Source organism: Heptranchias perlo, chromosome 8, assembly GCF_035084215.1.
Source record: "Heptranchias perlo isolate sHepPer1 chromosome 8, sHepPer1.hap1, whole genome shotgun sequence".
Classification (NCBI taxonomy): domain Eukaryota; kingdom Metazoa; phylum Chordata; class Chondrichthyes; order Hexanchiformes; family Hexanchidae; genus Heptranchias; species Heptranchias perlo.
In genome coordinates this window covers 76,832,404-76,845,482 of record NC_090332.1, presented here as the reverse complement: position 1 = coordinate 76,845,482, position 13,079 = coordinate 76,832,404, and the positions used below count along the sequence as shown (strand labels likewise).

General features: G+C 47.9%; 1 protein-coding gene across 6 annotated transcripts in view; it reads left to right on the top strand.

Moving 5' to 3' along the window:
* syne1b (spectrin repeat containing, nuclear envelope 1b) overlaps positions 1 to 13,079 on the top strand; it is a 478,102-nt gene that overhangs the window by 52,070 nt on the left and 412,953 nt on the right. For all 6 annotated transcript variants that reach the window (XM_067989374.1, XM_067989378.1, XM_067989371.1 and 3 more), the window contains exon 2: positions 395 to 456. In XM_067989374.1, the coding sequence (XP_067845475.1) occupies positions 395 to 456 (62 nt within the window). The remainder of the gene's footprint in view (positions 1 to 394; positions 457 to 13,079) is intronic.

Below are 13,079 nucleotides of genomic sequence, written 5' to 3'. Positions count from 1 at the left end.
TGTTGATTTCTATGACGGGCGGCCGGCCTGGAACGCCAGTTTTACACCTGGACGGGAAGTTGGAAATCTGCCTCTATGTGTGGCGATGGATGAGGGGAAAAAAAACTCAGGCCGGAGGAGGCTGGGTAGTGGGACCCTATGCTTAACCTCGCTGGCTGTGGTGGGCAGCTGTTTGTGCTCAACCTTCCTCTCTCCAAGTCTTCCACCACCTGCTACATGCATCTCATTCTAGTTCCAGCTCTTCCTTTTTTCACCTTGATTTGTCTTGTGTAAACCTTCGCTGTTTTGAAATCTTGCAGACAAGTATGGACATAAAGGTGTTTCTTTGCTTGTGTCCAAAATCTTAAAGATTCTCTCCCACATTTCTCATGTTTGTTCCATCAATGTTTTGCAGATGAGCAAGAGGCTGTACAGAAGAGAACTTTCACCAAATGGATCAATTCTCATTTAGCCAAGGTAAGAAGCTTTTAATTGCCCCGATTATATTCTAAGACAATCTCCACACTGAGAGGGTGGTTCTATTTCCCTTGAGACTGGGAGCAGGAGAGGGGGAGTGTGTCCCGACTGCAACTTGCGGGCAACAGCCATCCTGAAACCTCAGCAACCAGCCCCTCGAAGTTCGGGTGACTCTGTCCTATTTGTGCTAGTATTTCCTACTTGCTGGTTTGTCCTGTGAATTTCCTGGGCCTGTATGTTTGGAAAGGGCTGTTCTTAGCGCTGTTGCCTCAATGGTGGATAAATCCCAAATCAGAATACCAAGGTCTGTTAGTATCAGCAACTAGCGATATCTGCAAGTTAATAGGAACAGGGATTTAGCCCTTGTACGTGTCCCCCAAGGATCCATGGTGCATGTATGGCCCATAAAGACCAAGAGCTTGGACACTCCTACCCCAAGATGGCTGAGGCTTGCATGGAGGGAAGCTGCTGTGAAACAAATAATGTCCAGCTTCATCAACCTAGAGTGGAGTAGTGCTCCTCTCTCTCGCAGCACCATTGTCCTCATGAGAAAGTTTGCCAAACTTTTGTTTCAGGTGAGGGAGAAGAGTCATGTGCCCTTTTTGTCACAATGCTATCCCACTTGGGCGATGCCGTGATGTTTTCCGACGTGGTTTATATCGTGTAGGTTTAGCGACCCTTTGTTTTTAGTTTCCGAACACTTCTGCGGAAGACGTTGCCACGCAGTATTGGAATGCAAATCAGGAGTTCGGGCACGGAGGTTGAAGTGACTGAATCGGCACCTGTGCAGTTTCGTCTCCGTTAAATTCAAGGGTTGGAAAGTCGCACGAGCATCGAGTCAGGCGAGAATTCCCTTTACTCGTCCTCATCACATGAAGCTCTGTGTCAGGAACGCTAAATCGTAACATTTACCCCAGTGTTCCTTCAGTGAGTGGAATCTGTGGGAAATGTTGAAGGATTTCTGTAATGAGACTGTAATGGGCTGTTAATAGTGACAGTCAAATCAAGATGTATTTGCACTTCCGTCTCATCATTGACTCAATAACTTGAATGTGCAGTGACCCAGATATCCGTTGTCTTAAGCTCATTTGGTATTACAGGCAGTATATGTCTTTAGGAACATAGGAATTGCAAGATGATAAGAGACCAAGGTCCATCTAGTCCGCCTTCTACCATCCTGGTAGTCCCATGATACAATGATAATGGAGTTGTTGAATAATCAAAGCAATCAATCTCTAACAATTAGTCTGCAACAGACCCAGACATGCCGCGAGGAAAACCCCAATGGTGGAACGCATTGGGAACCATTGGTCCAAAGTTACCTGTTCCTCCCAAGCCTGTTACACTTACCACATGTCATCTCTTGAATTACTTGTATATCGTACTCATTACTCCTAATTGTGGTAATTGCAGGGTGAGAGAACCAGAAATCTTGTTTCAAACCTGCTGATATAAACCTGAAGTTTGGAATCAGATTCCTGATGGTCCATCCTATTCCGTTTTTGGGTCTTTCTTTAATCCGCAGAGACAAGTCTATCTGGGCAGGGAGCAGCTATAAAGTCAACTGTTCCCTTGCACCTCTGGCTTTCCAAACCCAGAGAAAATCTGGGAAAACCCAAAGGCCCCAATGTTGCATAAATTTTGGAGTCCCTGTATTAAATATTAGAAAGTTTCTAGTCGAAGTGCGTGGCCATACTCTGGGGAAAGGACATGTGACTCGCTCTCCGGCTGCACTAATGTGGCGGGATTAACCCTCCCAACCCTTCCAGTGGGAAAACTCTGTTGTGACAAAGATAAATCCAACACAGTGTGTTGGATTATCTTTGTTTTTTACTAATTTTGTCTCTTGTTCACTCAGACACGTGGGTGTGTGTGAGACCTTCCCCATAAAGACCTGTTGGGGAGACCATCAAACAGGCTACTTAATTAAAAGTCTGCAAGGGGTAGACAATTACATGCACCACTTAGGAAAACAAATCCTACGTGAGAAATGTACATACAAAGGTTGCCCCTTCTGATGTCTTAACCCACCTCCTGTGAATTTGGAAGTTGATTAGGGGGAGCTATAGCTGAATGGGGGAGGAGACCACTTTAAAAGATGGATTTTGCATTCGGCAGGTATGGAGAGGCCTGATAGCAAATCCAGAGTCATCAGTTAACTTCTCGACCAACATAGGTATGGGATTCATATTCTCTTGCGTGCGGTGTGAGTTACCATGGAAACGGTTGCCTCTGCCGAGATTGCTGTTACCATGGAGATCACTCCCACAAGAGAACGCAGCACAGCACAATTTTAATCTTCAAACACAACAAACAAAAAGTGGGCTTCTCGATTCATATCTGCGGGAGTCATCTACAGCGACTGATTCAGTTCTGGCTCCTATACTTTCCCCAAGGATATTTCTTCTAGGTTTTATTCCCCACCCTTTGCTCCTCCCTCCCTGATATTTCCCTTCACAAGTTGAAGGCGCTAACGATTGTTGGTCACCTTACTTGAAGGAACCCAGATACCGAGGGTTGGCACCTCACTCGTGTATTGGAGGCCAACACAGGGTCATCCTGGTCATCGCTTGACCCCCCCCCACACCATGCACGCTTTCCAGCTGGAATGACCGGGCAGTTGTGACCCTGGCTGACTCCTCCCTCCAGAGCCTAGAGATATCCGTCCATAGCTTGGACAAATGTAGTCTCAATGTCCACAGTCCCACAAACAGCAGTGTGATAATGACCTGATAATCTGTTTTAGTGGTATTGGTTGAGGGATAAATATTAACCAGGGCACTGGGGAGAACTCCCTTGCCCTTCTTCCAATAGTGCCAGCCATGGCTCAGTGGTAGCACTTTCGCCTCTGAGTCAGAGGTTGCGGCTTCAAGCTCCACACCAGAGTCTTGAGCACAAAATCTAGGTTGACACTCTTTCTAGTGCAGTACTGAGGGAGTGCTGCACCATCGGAGGTGCTGTCTTTCGGATGAAACAATAAACCGAGGCGCCGTCTGTCCTCTCAGGCGGACGTAAAAGATCTCAAGGCACTATTCGAAGAAGAATGGGGGAGTTCTCACCCTGGCCAATATTTATCCCTCAAACAACAGATTATCTGGTCATTATCATATTGTGGGACCTTGCTGTGCGCAAATTGGCAGCCACGTTTCCTACATTACAACAGTGACTACACTTCAAAACTACTTCATTGGCTGCAAAGCGCTTTGGGACGTCCTGAGCTCGTGAAGGGCGCTATAGAAATGCATGTCTTTCTTTTAGTGCCATGGGATGTTTTTTGCCCATCTGTGAGGTTAAATGTCTCATCCAAAAGACGGCACCTCTGACAGTGCAGGACTGTAGTGTCGGCCTAGGTTATGTGCTTAAGACTATGTTGCTGCAATTGGGGCCAGCTGACTCACTGCCGACCCGAAATTGAACATTGGATGCCCCTGGTCTGAATGGCTTCAAAATACAGCATGCATTCCCCATGGTCCCTGGGCTATCGGGAAACTAATGAAAGCTCCCCCAGGAGTCCCAATGAATTTGCTAGATGCAGAATCCTATTCAATAGCATCTGCTGGCCTGGTTTTTTCGCATTTATTCTCAATGCACGACCTTCAATTGTTTCCTTTACAGCACATTCCTCTAATTTAAAATAGAAACATTTATTAACATAAAAATGTAAATTTTATTTTAAACAACAACACCTTGCAGTTGTACAGAGCCTTTAACGTAGTAAAACGTCTGAAGGCGCTTCACAGGAGCGTTAAAAAAAATTGACACCGAGCCGCATAAGGAGATATTAGGACAGATGGGTCACAGAGGTAGGTTTTAAGGAGCGTCTTAGAGGAGGAGAGAGAGGTGGAGAGGTTTAGGGAGGGAATCCCAGAGCATAGGGCCTAGGCAGTTGAAGGCATGGCCGCCAATGGTGGGGCAAAGGAAATCGAGGATGCACAAAAGGCCAGAATTGGAGGAACAAGAGATCTTGTTGCAGGTTGCAGGGCTTTAGGAGGTTACAGAGGTAGGAAAGGGCAAGGCCATGGAGGGATTTGAAAACAAGGATGAGAATTTTAAAATCGAGGCGTTGCTGGACCGGGAGCCAATGTAGATCAGCGAACAGAAGGGTGATGGGTGAACCGGACTTGGTGTGAGTTATGGTACGGGCAGCAGAGCTTTGGATGAGCTCAAGTTTACATCAGAAAGACCTTGCACTTAAATAGCACCATTCATAATCTAAAGCGCTGCCAACTCGTTGCACACAAGCCCCCGCATAGCCAACAGGACGATGCTCTTCATCTCATTAGTTTTGGATGGATTTTAACACAAACACCAGGGTTAGACAGGAAGCGAATCCATTGCATTACCTAGCCTTTGGGGGGAAACCACTTAATGATCCTGTGAACAAGATTCACTCTGTCCTTTTGTGAAGTCGTTGATGGCTCTGCCTTGTTTTCGAGAAAAGTGGTCAGTGCTATAATTTAGCAAGTTCCTGCCCTAATGAGCAGGCTGCGAGCCAGTCTTTCACAAGAGCATGGATGGGTCTTGAGGAGAATTGCTGTCTGTGGACCAAGGCCACTGTGGTATCCATGAAAGTAATCCACACGCTTCTCGTTGAAGAAACCTTGGCACCCGGGCAGACTGCTCCTTGGCTCCTTGGTCAGATGTAAAAGGAAGTGAGAGCTGTCAGTGGTCTAGCTGCTCGCTCCAAGAGTTGCGGTTGACCTTTTTATTTAGTTTACGGAGACTTGATAAATTCTAGATGTCTAATTATCCTGTTTGATTAATGCTGCAAAGTTGGGACTTGCTGTGGGATCAGCCCAGCTCATCCTAGGTTTCTCTTCTGAAGATTAGTGCCGGAATTGTATTTTATTTTTGAATGCACTGTGCAATACCCAAATGACAGTGATCTCAAAGAGCTATTTTGTTTGGTGTCCCAAAGCATTGGTTCGTGCCTCTGAATAAACATTAATCACTTCATGTGCATTAATTTCAGCTGTGCTTTTGTACAGAATAGCAGAATTTCATTGGGACGGTGATGAAGGAACAATGTGCCTTGGTACAGAGGCTAATTGTTCCCTGTATTGGTGGATCAGAAGGGCAGGGAAATGGAATTACAGTGGATAGCTCCAGTTAAAGAGATAGCACCGCGCAATGGGCCGAATGGTTCTATCTTTTTACAGCGATACCCCAATTTAGTTTGTATGTTATTACAATCACCCGGTCTGAAACCAATAAAAAAGAATTGTAATATGCACAAGACCCAGGGAACAGTTTTACACAAGGATTGTTTATACGGTGTTAAACAAACCACTTTAATGCTTTGCAACAGGAGAGATTAAAGACAAATAGATCCTTTTGCAGTAAAATAAATAGATTTAAGCTGCATTTACTGTCAGCATCAGCTGTCCCTCAGGCATGTGAAATTATGCTCAGCAAATTATGCTCAGGAAATCTCCTAAAAGATCGTGCGATCATGGTTGATTGTCAGCCGTGGCTCAGTCAAAGCACTCTCCCAGCCGAGTCAGAAGGTTGTGGATTCAAGTCCCTTGAGCACATAATCCAGGCTGACACTCCAGTGCAGTACTGAGGGAGTGCTGTACTGTCAGAGGTTCTGTCTTTCAGATGAGACGTTAAACCGAGGCCCCGTCTTCCCCCTCAGGTGGACGTAAAAGATCCCATGACACTATTCGAAGAAGAGCAGGGCAGTTCTCCCAGTGCCCTGGCCAATATTTATCCCTCAACCAACATCACTAAAACAGATTATCTGGTCATTATCTCATTGTTGTTTGTGGGATCTTGCTGTGGCAAATTGGCTGCCATGTTTCCTACATTACTTCAATAAAAGTGCTTAATTGGCTGTAAAGCACTTTGGAAAGTCCTGAGGTCGTGAAATGGTACTATAGAAATGGGAGTTTGTTCATTCGTTCTTTCTTATTGCTCATAAATTCATTATTCGGAGAGCTGAGTGGTAATCGAGCCTAACAGTATGGTGGGTGAGCAGTTCATACATTGCTGTTTGTGAATGGTTTGCTCAGTCACTTTGAACAAAATGGCCACATTTCACTGTGATCTTGATCAGATGCTTGAACTGCTGGTGTTTCTTAGAGGCTGATCAGTCGACTGGTGTTTGTAACCCTGCAACAGTCTGACAGTGGAAGCAGGTTTACTGCCAGCGTCACAGGCTGGTGCTGAAACGTTATCCTTTTATCTGTTACTCAATCCCTGTGATTCAGTGCGCCTCGACAGTTCCATTGTTCATGCTGTCGTTAAGTTTCCTGTGTGATGTGAGCAATGCTTAGAGAGCTGGTTAATTGCAACTTCTAGCGAGATTCCATGTGGCTCTTAGCAGATTACATCATGACTAACTGATCTCCCGTGGCGTTTCTCCACTTGTTGGGTGGAGAGAGGGGAGCTGTGATGTCTAGCTGCGAAGATGGAGCCGTGTTTAACCTGGCCTGACCCTGCTTCAGGCTCTCACTGTGAGGAAGTGATTCCCAATAGGCAGCTCCTGGGGCCAATTAGAGATTAATTGCTGCCAGCTGAATGTGACTCCCTGTTCCATGCCCCTTTGGTGAGTGCCGAAGTTATCAGAAAAAAAACAGCAAGAAATGACTGGCTTTCTTCTTCTTTTGTCCTAAAATACTTTTCAGATGTTGATGTCCAAAGTAAGGATGGATGGCCACTGGATGTAAGATTTTTTAATATATTAGTTGATCTCCTGAGTAGTCAAGAACAAGTATAGTCTTCAGCAAGTTATTAGTAGTTAAACAGCAAAACTTAGGGGAGTTTGGGAATCAGAGGAGTATAGCTGTTTGAAGTGTAGGAGTTTCTCTCCAGTACAGGCTGAGGAGCTGGAAGACACAAAACTGAAGTACTCTAGGGCCACCATTGGTAGGATGGCATAATTACAGCGTGATGTTTACATAGGTAGTTTACATTATAAATGTGGATGTAGGAATTTATAATAGGGAAAAGTTGACACAAAAATGTGATCCATACATGATGACAGGAAGTAAGGTTTTGTAGACAGGAAGTGCACATAGTCAAGATTTTAAAAATATATTATAGATGTAGATAGATCATTTCCTGTTGCTGAGCAAATTAGAAGATTGCCTCTTCAGATTTGTTTAAGTTGCACCTTACGATTTAAAACCAAACAGTGCCCCAGCAACACCTTGCCCGTTTTGGGAAGGACGCTGAAGGAGAGGCAACCTCGACATTTAAAAAAAATTGTACCCTTACCCTTTGACTCACGGCTCTGGTGCCCCCCCCCTTGCATATTTCCTCTGCCCCGTACACCGTGCCTCTCCCTTTCTACAAACCCAGCACATAAACAGCAACCAGCAGCCCTTGAACAGCTGCTGGGACCCAAAAATGCACATCGTGAGAAAAGCAGAGAAGTTACGTTAAACTTCTATAGAACCTTGGTTAGACCACACTTGGAGTACCATGCACAGTTCTGGTCACCATATTATAAAAAGGATATAGAGGCACTGGAGAAAGTGCAAAAAAGATTTACTAGGATGGTACCAGAACTGAGAGGATATACCTATCAGGAAAGATTGAACAGGCTAGGGCTCTTTTCTCTAGAAAAGAGAAGGCTGAGGGGTGGCCTGATAGAGGTCTTTAAGATAATGAAAGGGTTTGATAGGATAAACGTAGAGAAAATATTCCCATTTGCGGGGGAGACCTGAACTAGGGGCCATAAATATAAGGTAGTCACTAATAAATCCAATGGGGAATTCAGGAGAAACTTCTTTACCCAGAGATTGGTTAGAATGTGGAACTGGCTACCACAAGGAGTAGTTGAGGCGACTGGCAAAGATGCATTTAAGGGGAAGATAGATAAATACATGAGGGAGAAAGGAATAGAAGGACATATTGATGGGGTTAGATGAAGTAAAGTGGGAGGAGGCTCATGTAGAGCATAAACACCGGCATGGACCTGTTGGGCCAAATGGCCTGTTTCTATGCTGTACATTCTGTGTAATTCTATGGGGCCGATTTTCGGATGGCCGAGCGGGTGTGTTGGGGGCGGGGGGGCTCCTAAAATGCCGGAATCCCGGAGCGGGTTCGGAGCCTGGCTCCAACCCGCTCACTTCCGGGTTCCCCAATGATGCGTTCAGGTGCGCACACAGCTCCCGCATGCGGGACTCCCGCCGGCAATTAAAGCCGGCGGGATGATGATTTAGATACTTGTATAGCTAGTTGAGGTACTTGACAGACCTCATCGACTGGAGATTTTGGCAGGAGTGTAATTTTGAAGGATCCTCATGCTGTGGGAAACCCCGTGCTGTGGAAACACTCCCTGTTGGAGCAGACGTGTTTCAGTCAGCAGCCAGTGGGAGATGCAAAGGATTTTTTGACAGTTGGGGGGATTACCTCATTTATTGCAGCAGGGCACTCTGTCACTTCAGACAAAGTTTTGGCTGAAACACCTTTGTCTTTCCACTCAAAATTATTAATTTATACCCTAAACTCTGCTGTGCAAACACATTTACCTACTTTGCGCACCCCCTCAAACCCACACCGTCAGGATGGGGGGCACCATGGCTGCATTCATCACTTCACCCGAGGACGAGCAACATCACCAGCCTCGCCAGGCATGCCGTCCACCGCTGCCACGTGGAGCTCCACACACAGTGCTGCGCCACAGGCACCTGCACAAAATAGTCGTGCAACTATACATACACCCACTGTAGGGTGACCTAATGGGTGGCATCAAGTGTGGGTGTTCATGGAGAACCTCATAAAAGGGACTTATTACACTAGCCAGTCAAGAATGGCCAAGGCGTGGCAGTAGTGGTGACAATATAATATTTAATGTGAGTTGAACAAAAATGAAATATAAATAAAAAACATGACAAAGCGTCAAACACCCTTGTGCATCCCCTTTGTGTTCATGAAATCTTTGCCTTACGCTTCCTACTACTCCTACGTGGTGCTTCCTCTGTGGCTGCAGCAGAGGTAGTGGCGGGTTGCTCTTGTTCATGCCGTGACCGATTGGAGAGGAGGCAGCATCGCGGGTACTGGTTGAGAGGGGGGCAACGGGTGAGACGTGGGAGCGCTTTGAGTGGCGTCCCCACATCCATGTCCCCTTTCACCATCATCCCTTTCCTGGGCCAGGCCCACATCACTCCTACCACCCTGCTGAACGACAGTTTGGAGGACATGTGTGAAGCCTCGTAAGGCCAGTGCTAGTGGATCTGCCTGCCTGTTTAAGGCGGCAGAAAGTTGCTCACCCTGAATCCGAAGGGCCGTTGTCAGAGCCTCAATGGACTCATTGTTGATCCGTGCTTGAAGCTCGATGGAGGCTAGCCTTCCCTCCATCGCAGACATTCCCACACTTACCCGCGACACAATCTCAGAGATGCCCTCACGTCCCTGTGACAGTATCTCAGAGATCCCCTCCTGTACCTGTGCCACCATTCCACTCATGCAGGAGTTGGACTCCTCCATCCTCTGCGCGATTGTGGAGAGTGCGCGTGGCACCTGTACCAGCACCTCGCAAATGTGCTGCTGCCCCTCGATCATTCTCCTTTTAAAGGATGGCCCCCAGGGTTCAGCATCTGTGTCCAGCTGAGCAGAGCCTGGAGAAGAATGCTGCCACCGAGGCGGACTCGCCACAGCTGGCCCTGCAACCAGTGTCTGCTCGTGCTCACATGTGTGTGGTGACTCACCATGTGCAACCCCAGCTAACTGAGCACGGGGATCCACCGATGTGTGTGTATCTGCACTGGTGGATGGCTCGCTCAGATGTGACGGTGCCCCTTGGAGGCCGGCAGGTCCTCTGAGGAATCGCCCTCCGCCGTCACAGCAGTCGCTGAAGGCCCTGTAAGAGAACAGAAGGCAATATTAAGCATGATGACAGATGTTGAGGTGCTGAAGATGGCAAGGCATGTTAACATCATTTGCTATTGTGAGTGCTGAATGTTAAAGTTCCATCACCAGCCGTTTGTCGGGTGGCAGTCTCGGCATCCCCCACAGACAGGCACTCGAGGGTGTTGCTCAATTCAAGAGCCTCCTGCTCCGCGTCCGTGAGAACGACCTGATGTTGCCGCCCCCCTCCGGTCTTCGCCCTCTCCCATGCATTCTGGGCTCTCTTCTCCTATAAGGGGAGAAAGTAGAGGGGTGTGAGTGAGGGATGGTGACGTGGCCAACAGCTGAATGCAATGGTTTGGGTGAGGCTGACCGTGAAAGAGATGCATCAGAGGGTGAGTATGAGACAGAGCCATGATATTGTATGAGGATTGGGTTGAGTGGTAGTGGTGGGATGAGTACTGGGTAGGTGAGTAAGTGCAGGTAAGTTGAGGATGAGGTTTGAGTGGGTGTGAGGAGTGATGTCAATGAGTAGTGTTGGCAGTGCCGAAGGAGTTGTGAGGTGGGGGCGGTGATGTGGAAGACGGAGTGTAGGAGAATGAGTAAGTGTACTCACTTTGGCTGACCTAGTTAGGTCATTGGAGCGCTTCCTGCACTGTATCCAGGTGCGGGATATGTTGCTGGTGCTGCTTACCTCCTCTGCCACCTCGAGCCAGGCCTTCTTGGTGGCAGAGGCAGGCCACTTCCTCCCGTCCACCGGGTAGAAGATCTCCCTCTTCCTCCTCACCCCATCCAGTAGCACCTGGAGTGAGGCATCATTAGACCTGGGGGCAGCCTTTCCCCTGGACTGCTCCGTGGTCCTGTGTTGTTGTTTGCTGCAGGATCAGTCATTCGAGGAATACCCCTTTAAATAGGGCTCCTCCAGCTGACAGCCTGTGATGCGGGTGCGCAGGTTTCCGACACCCGGAAGCCATGTTAAGTGGCTTCAATTTACCTGTGATCATGTGGGGAATGGACAGATTTTACCGGGCGGGTTACCCACGCGCCCAGTCGCTCCCCCCCAGCTGCCATCCCGCCTCCCTGTAATATTGGGGCCGATGTGTCTGGAGCATGAGTAAATTATACAAATGAGCTGACCTCATTATTGTGCCTGTACAGCGCTGCACTGCACGAGGGGAGGGCGGGGGTCTGTATTATCAGCCCCACCTGGGAGATGGTCACCAACTATTTGATTTGTTAACAATTGTCCTGATTGGTTCTTTCCAATTCACTCATTACAATATGAACAGTGGGCACCAGAACTTTGAACTGTAGAAACTTTTCTAACAGAACTTTTTTTGCACCAGCTCTTTTTAAGAAATACCACTCCCTCACAAACATATGAAAAAGACCAGTTGGTACCTCATGTCTGTACGGCCAGCAGGCAAGCTCCCCAGGGTATAGCTGCAATGGACCCTGATGGACCTCTGTCAGTGTCAGGTGCCATGTGTTGGGTTCATTCCTTCCTAAGACATTGCCTCCTGTTCCATGTTCAGGGCTGCGTGGTAGAACTGAACTGCCATTGGCACGAGTGACAACAGGCCAGAGGGCGCCTCCCCGTGAGGCCCACTGATCGGTTTGAACACAGACCAGTGGGCCTCTCCGAGCTCTTGGAATTCCTCAAAGTGTTGGTTTCCTCCAGCGAGTTGAAAGCAGCCACCGCTACTCCGAGCCAGCTTCCCGCAGTGCAAGACAAAGAATTACCTCAACATCCTCACGTAGCCCCCGAAATCTCTCGGGGCGCACACCTGGCGATTGCACCGGGATCACGCCCTCCGGCGCTGACCCCGCTAAAGTCTGCGGAGTCAGCGGATTGGCAGGAGGAGGGCAGGTGAGCGCAGTGGATACCTCTGGCACATCTCTGGCATTTGCCCGGCTGGGGGGGTGGGGGGCTGTCCTATGGGCCTGATCGTTACAGTTTCTTTCAAAGAAATAACTTGAAGCTCCTCAGGGGTCCTGGCCACTAACCGGAGTGTAGATCCTCCCTCCAGCTCCGCTCCCTGCCCATCATTTGTCTTGTAAAAGGCGGATGGAGTTCCACGTCTTGCAAACTGTTGAAGGAACTCTCTAAAGTTTTCCTGGAACGGTGGAGGGGGGGTTGGCGGGGAGGGGGGTCGTTTACAGGAGCATCGGCTGCACGATACATAGGGCACAAGAGGGCAGTCAGCTCTCTCACCCGACACCCCGTGCTGCACTTTATCAAAGAGGCCGCAGGGTAGAGGGATTGCAGATTCACGCAGATTGATGCGCAGGAGGTAGTCTGGCTGCCTGCAAAAGCTGGAGGAAGTATTACTCAAACCTTCACGGCCTGCCTTGAACCTGACTGTGTCACCAGTCATCAAGCACATTGTGATTCCACGGGAGAAGTGGTCTGAAGATTTCGAGATTAAATTGTCAGTCACGGGAGATTTAATAGAGGTGTTCAAAATTATGAAGGGTTTTGATAGAGTAGATTGGGAGAAACTGTTTCCACTGGCAGAAGGGTCAGTAACCAGAGGGCAAAGAATTAAGGTAATCGGAAAAAGAACCTGAGGGTAGATGAGGAGAATTTTTTTTTACGCAGCGAGTTGTTATGATCTAGAAGGCACTGCCTGAAAGGGCGGTGGAAGCAGATTCCATAGTAATTTTCAAAAGGGAATTGGATAAATACTTGTGGGGGATAAAATTGCAGGGTCATGGGGAAAGAGCAGGTGAGTGGGACTAATTGGATAGCTCCTTCAAAGAGCCGGCACAGGCACGATGGGCTGAATGGCCTCCTTCTGTGCTGTAAGATTCTGTGATTCTAT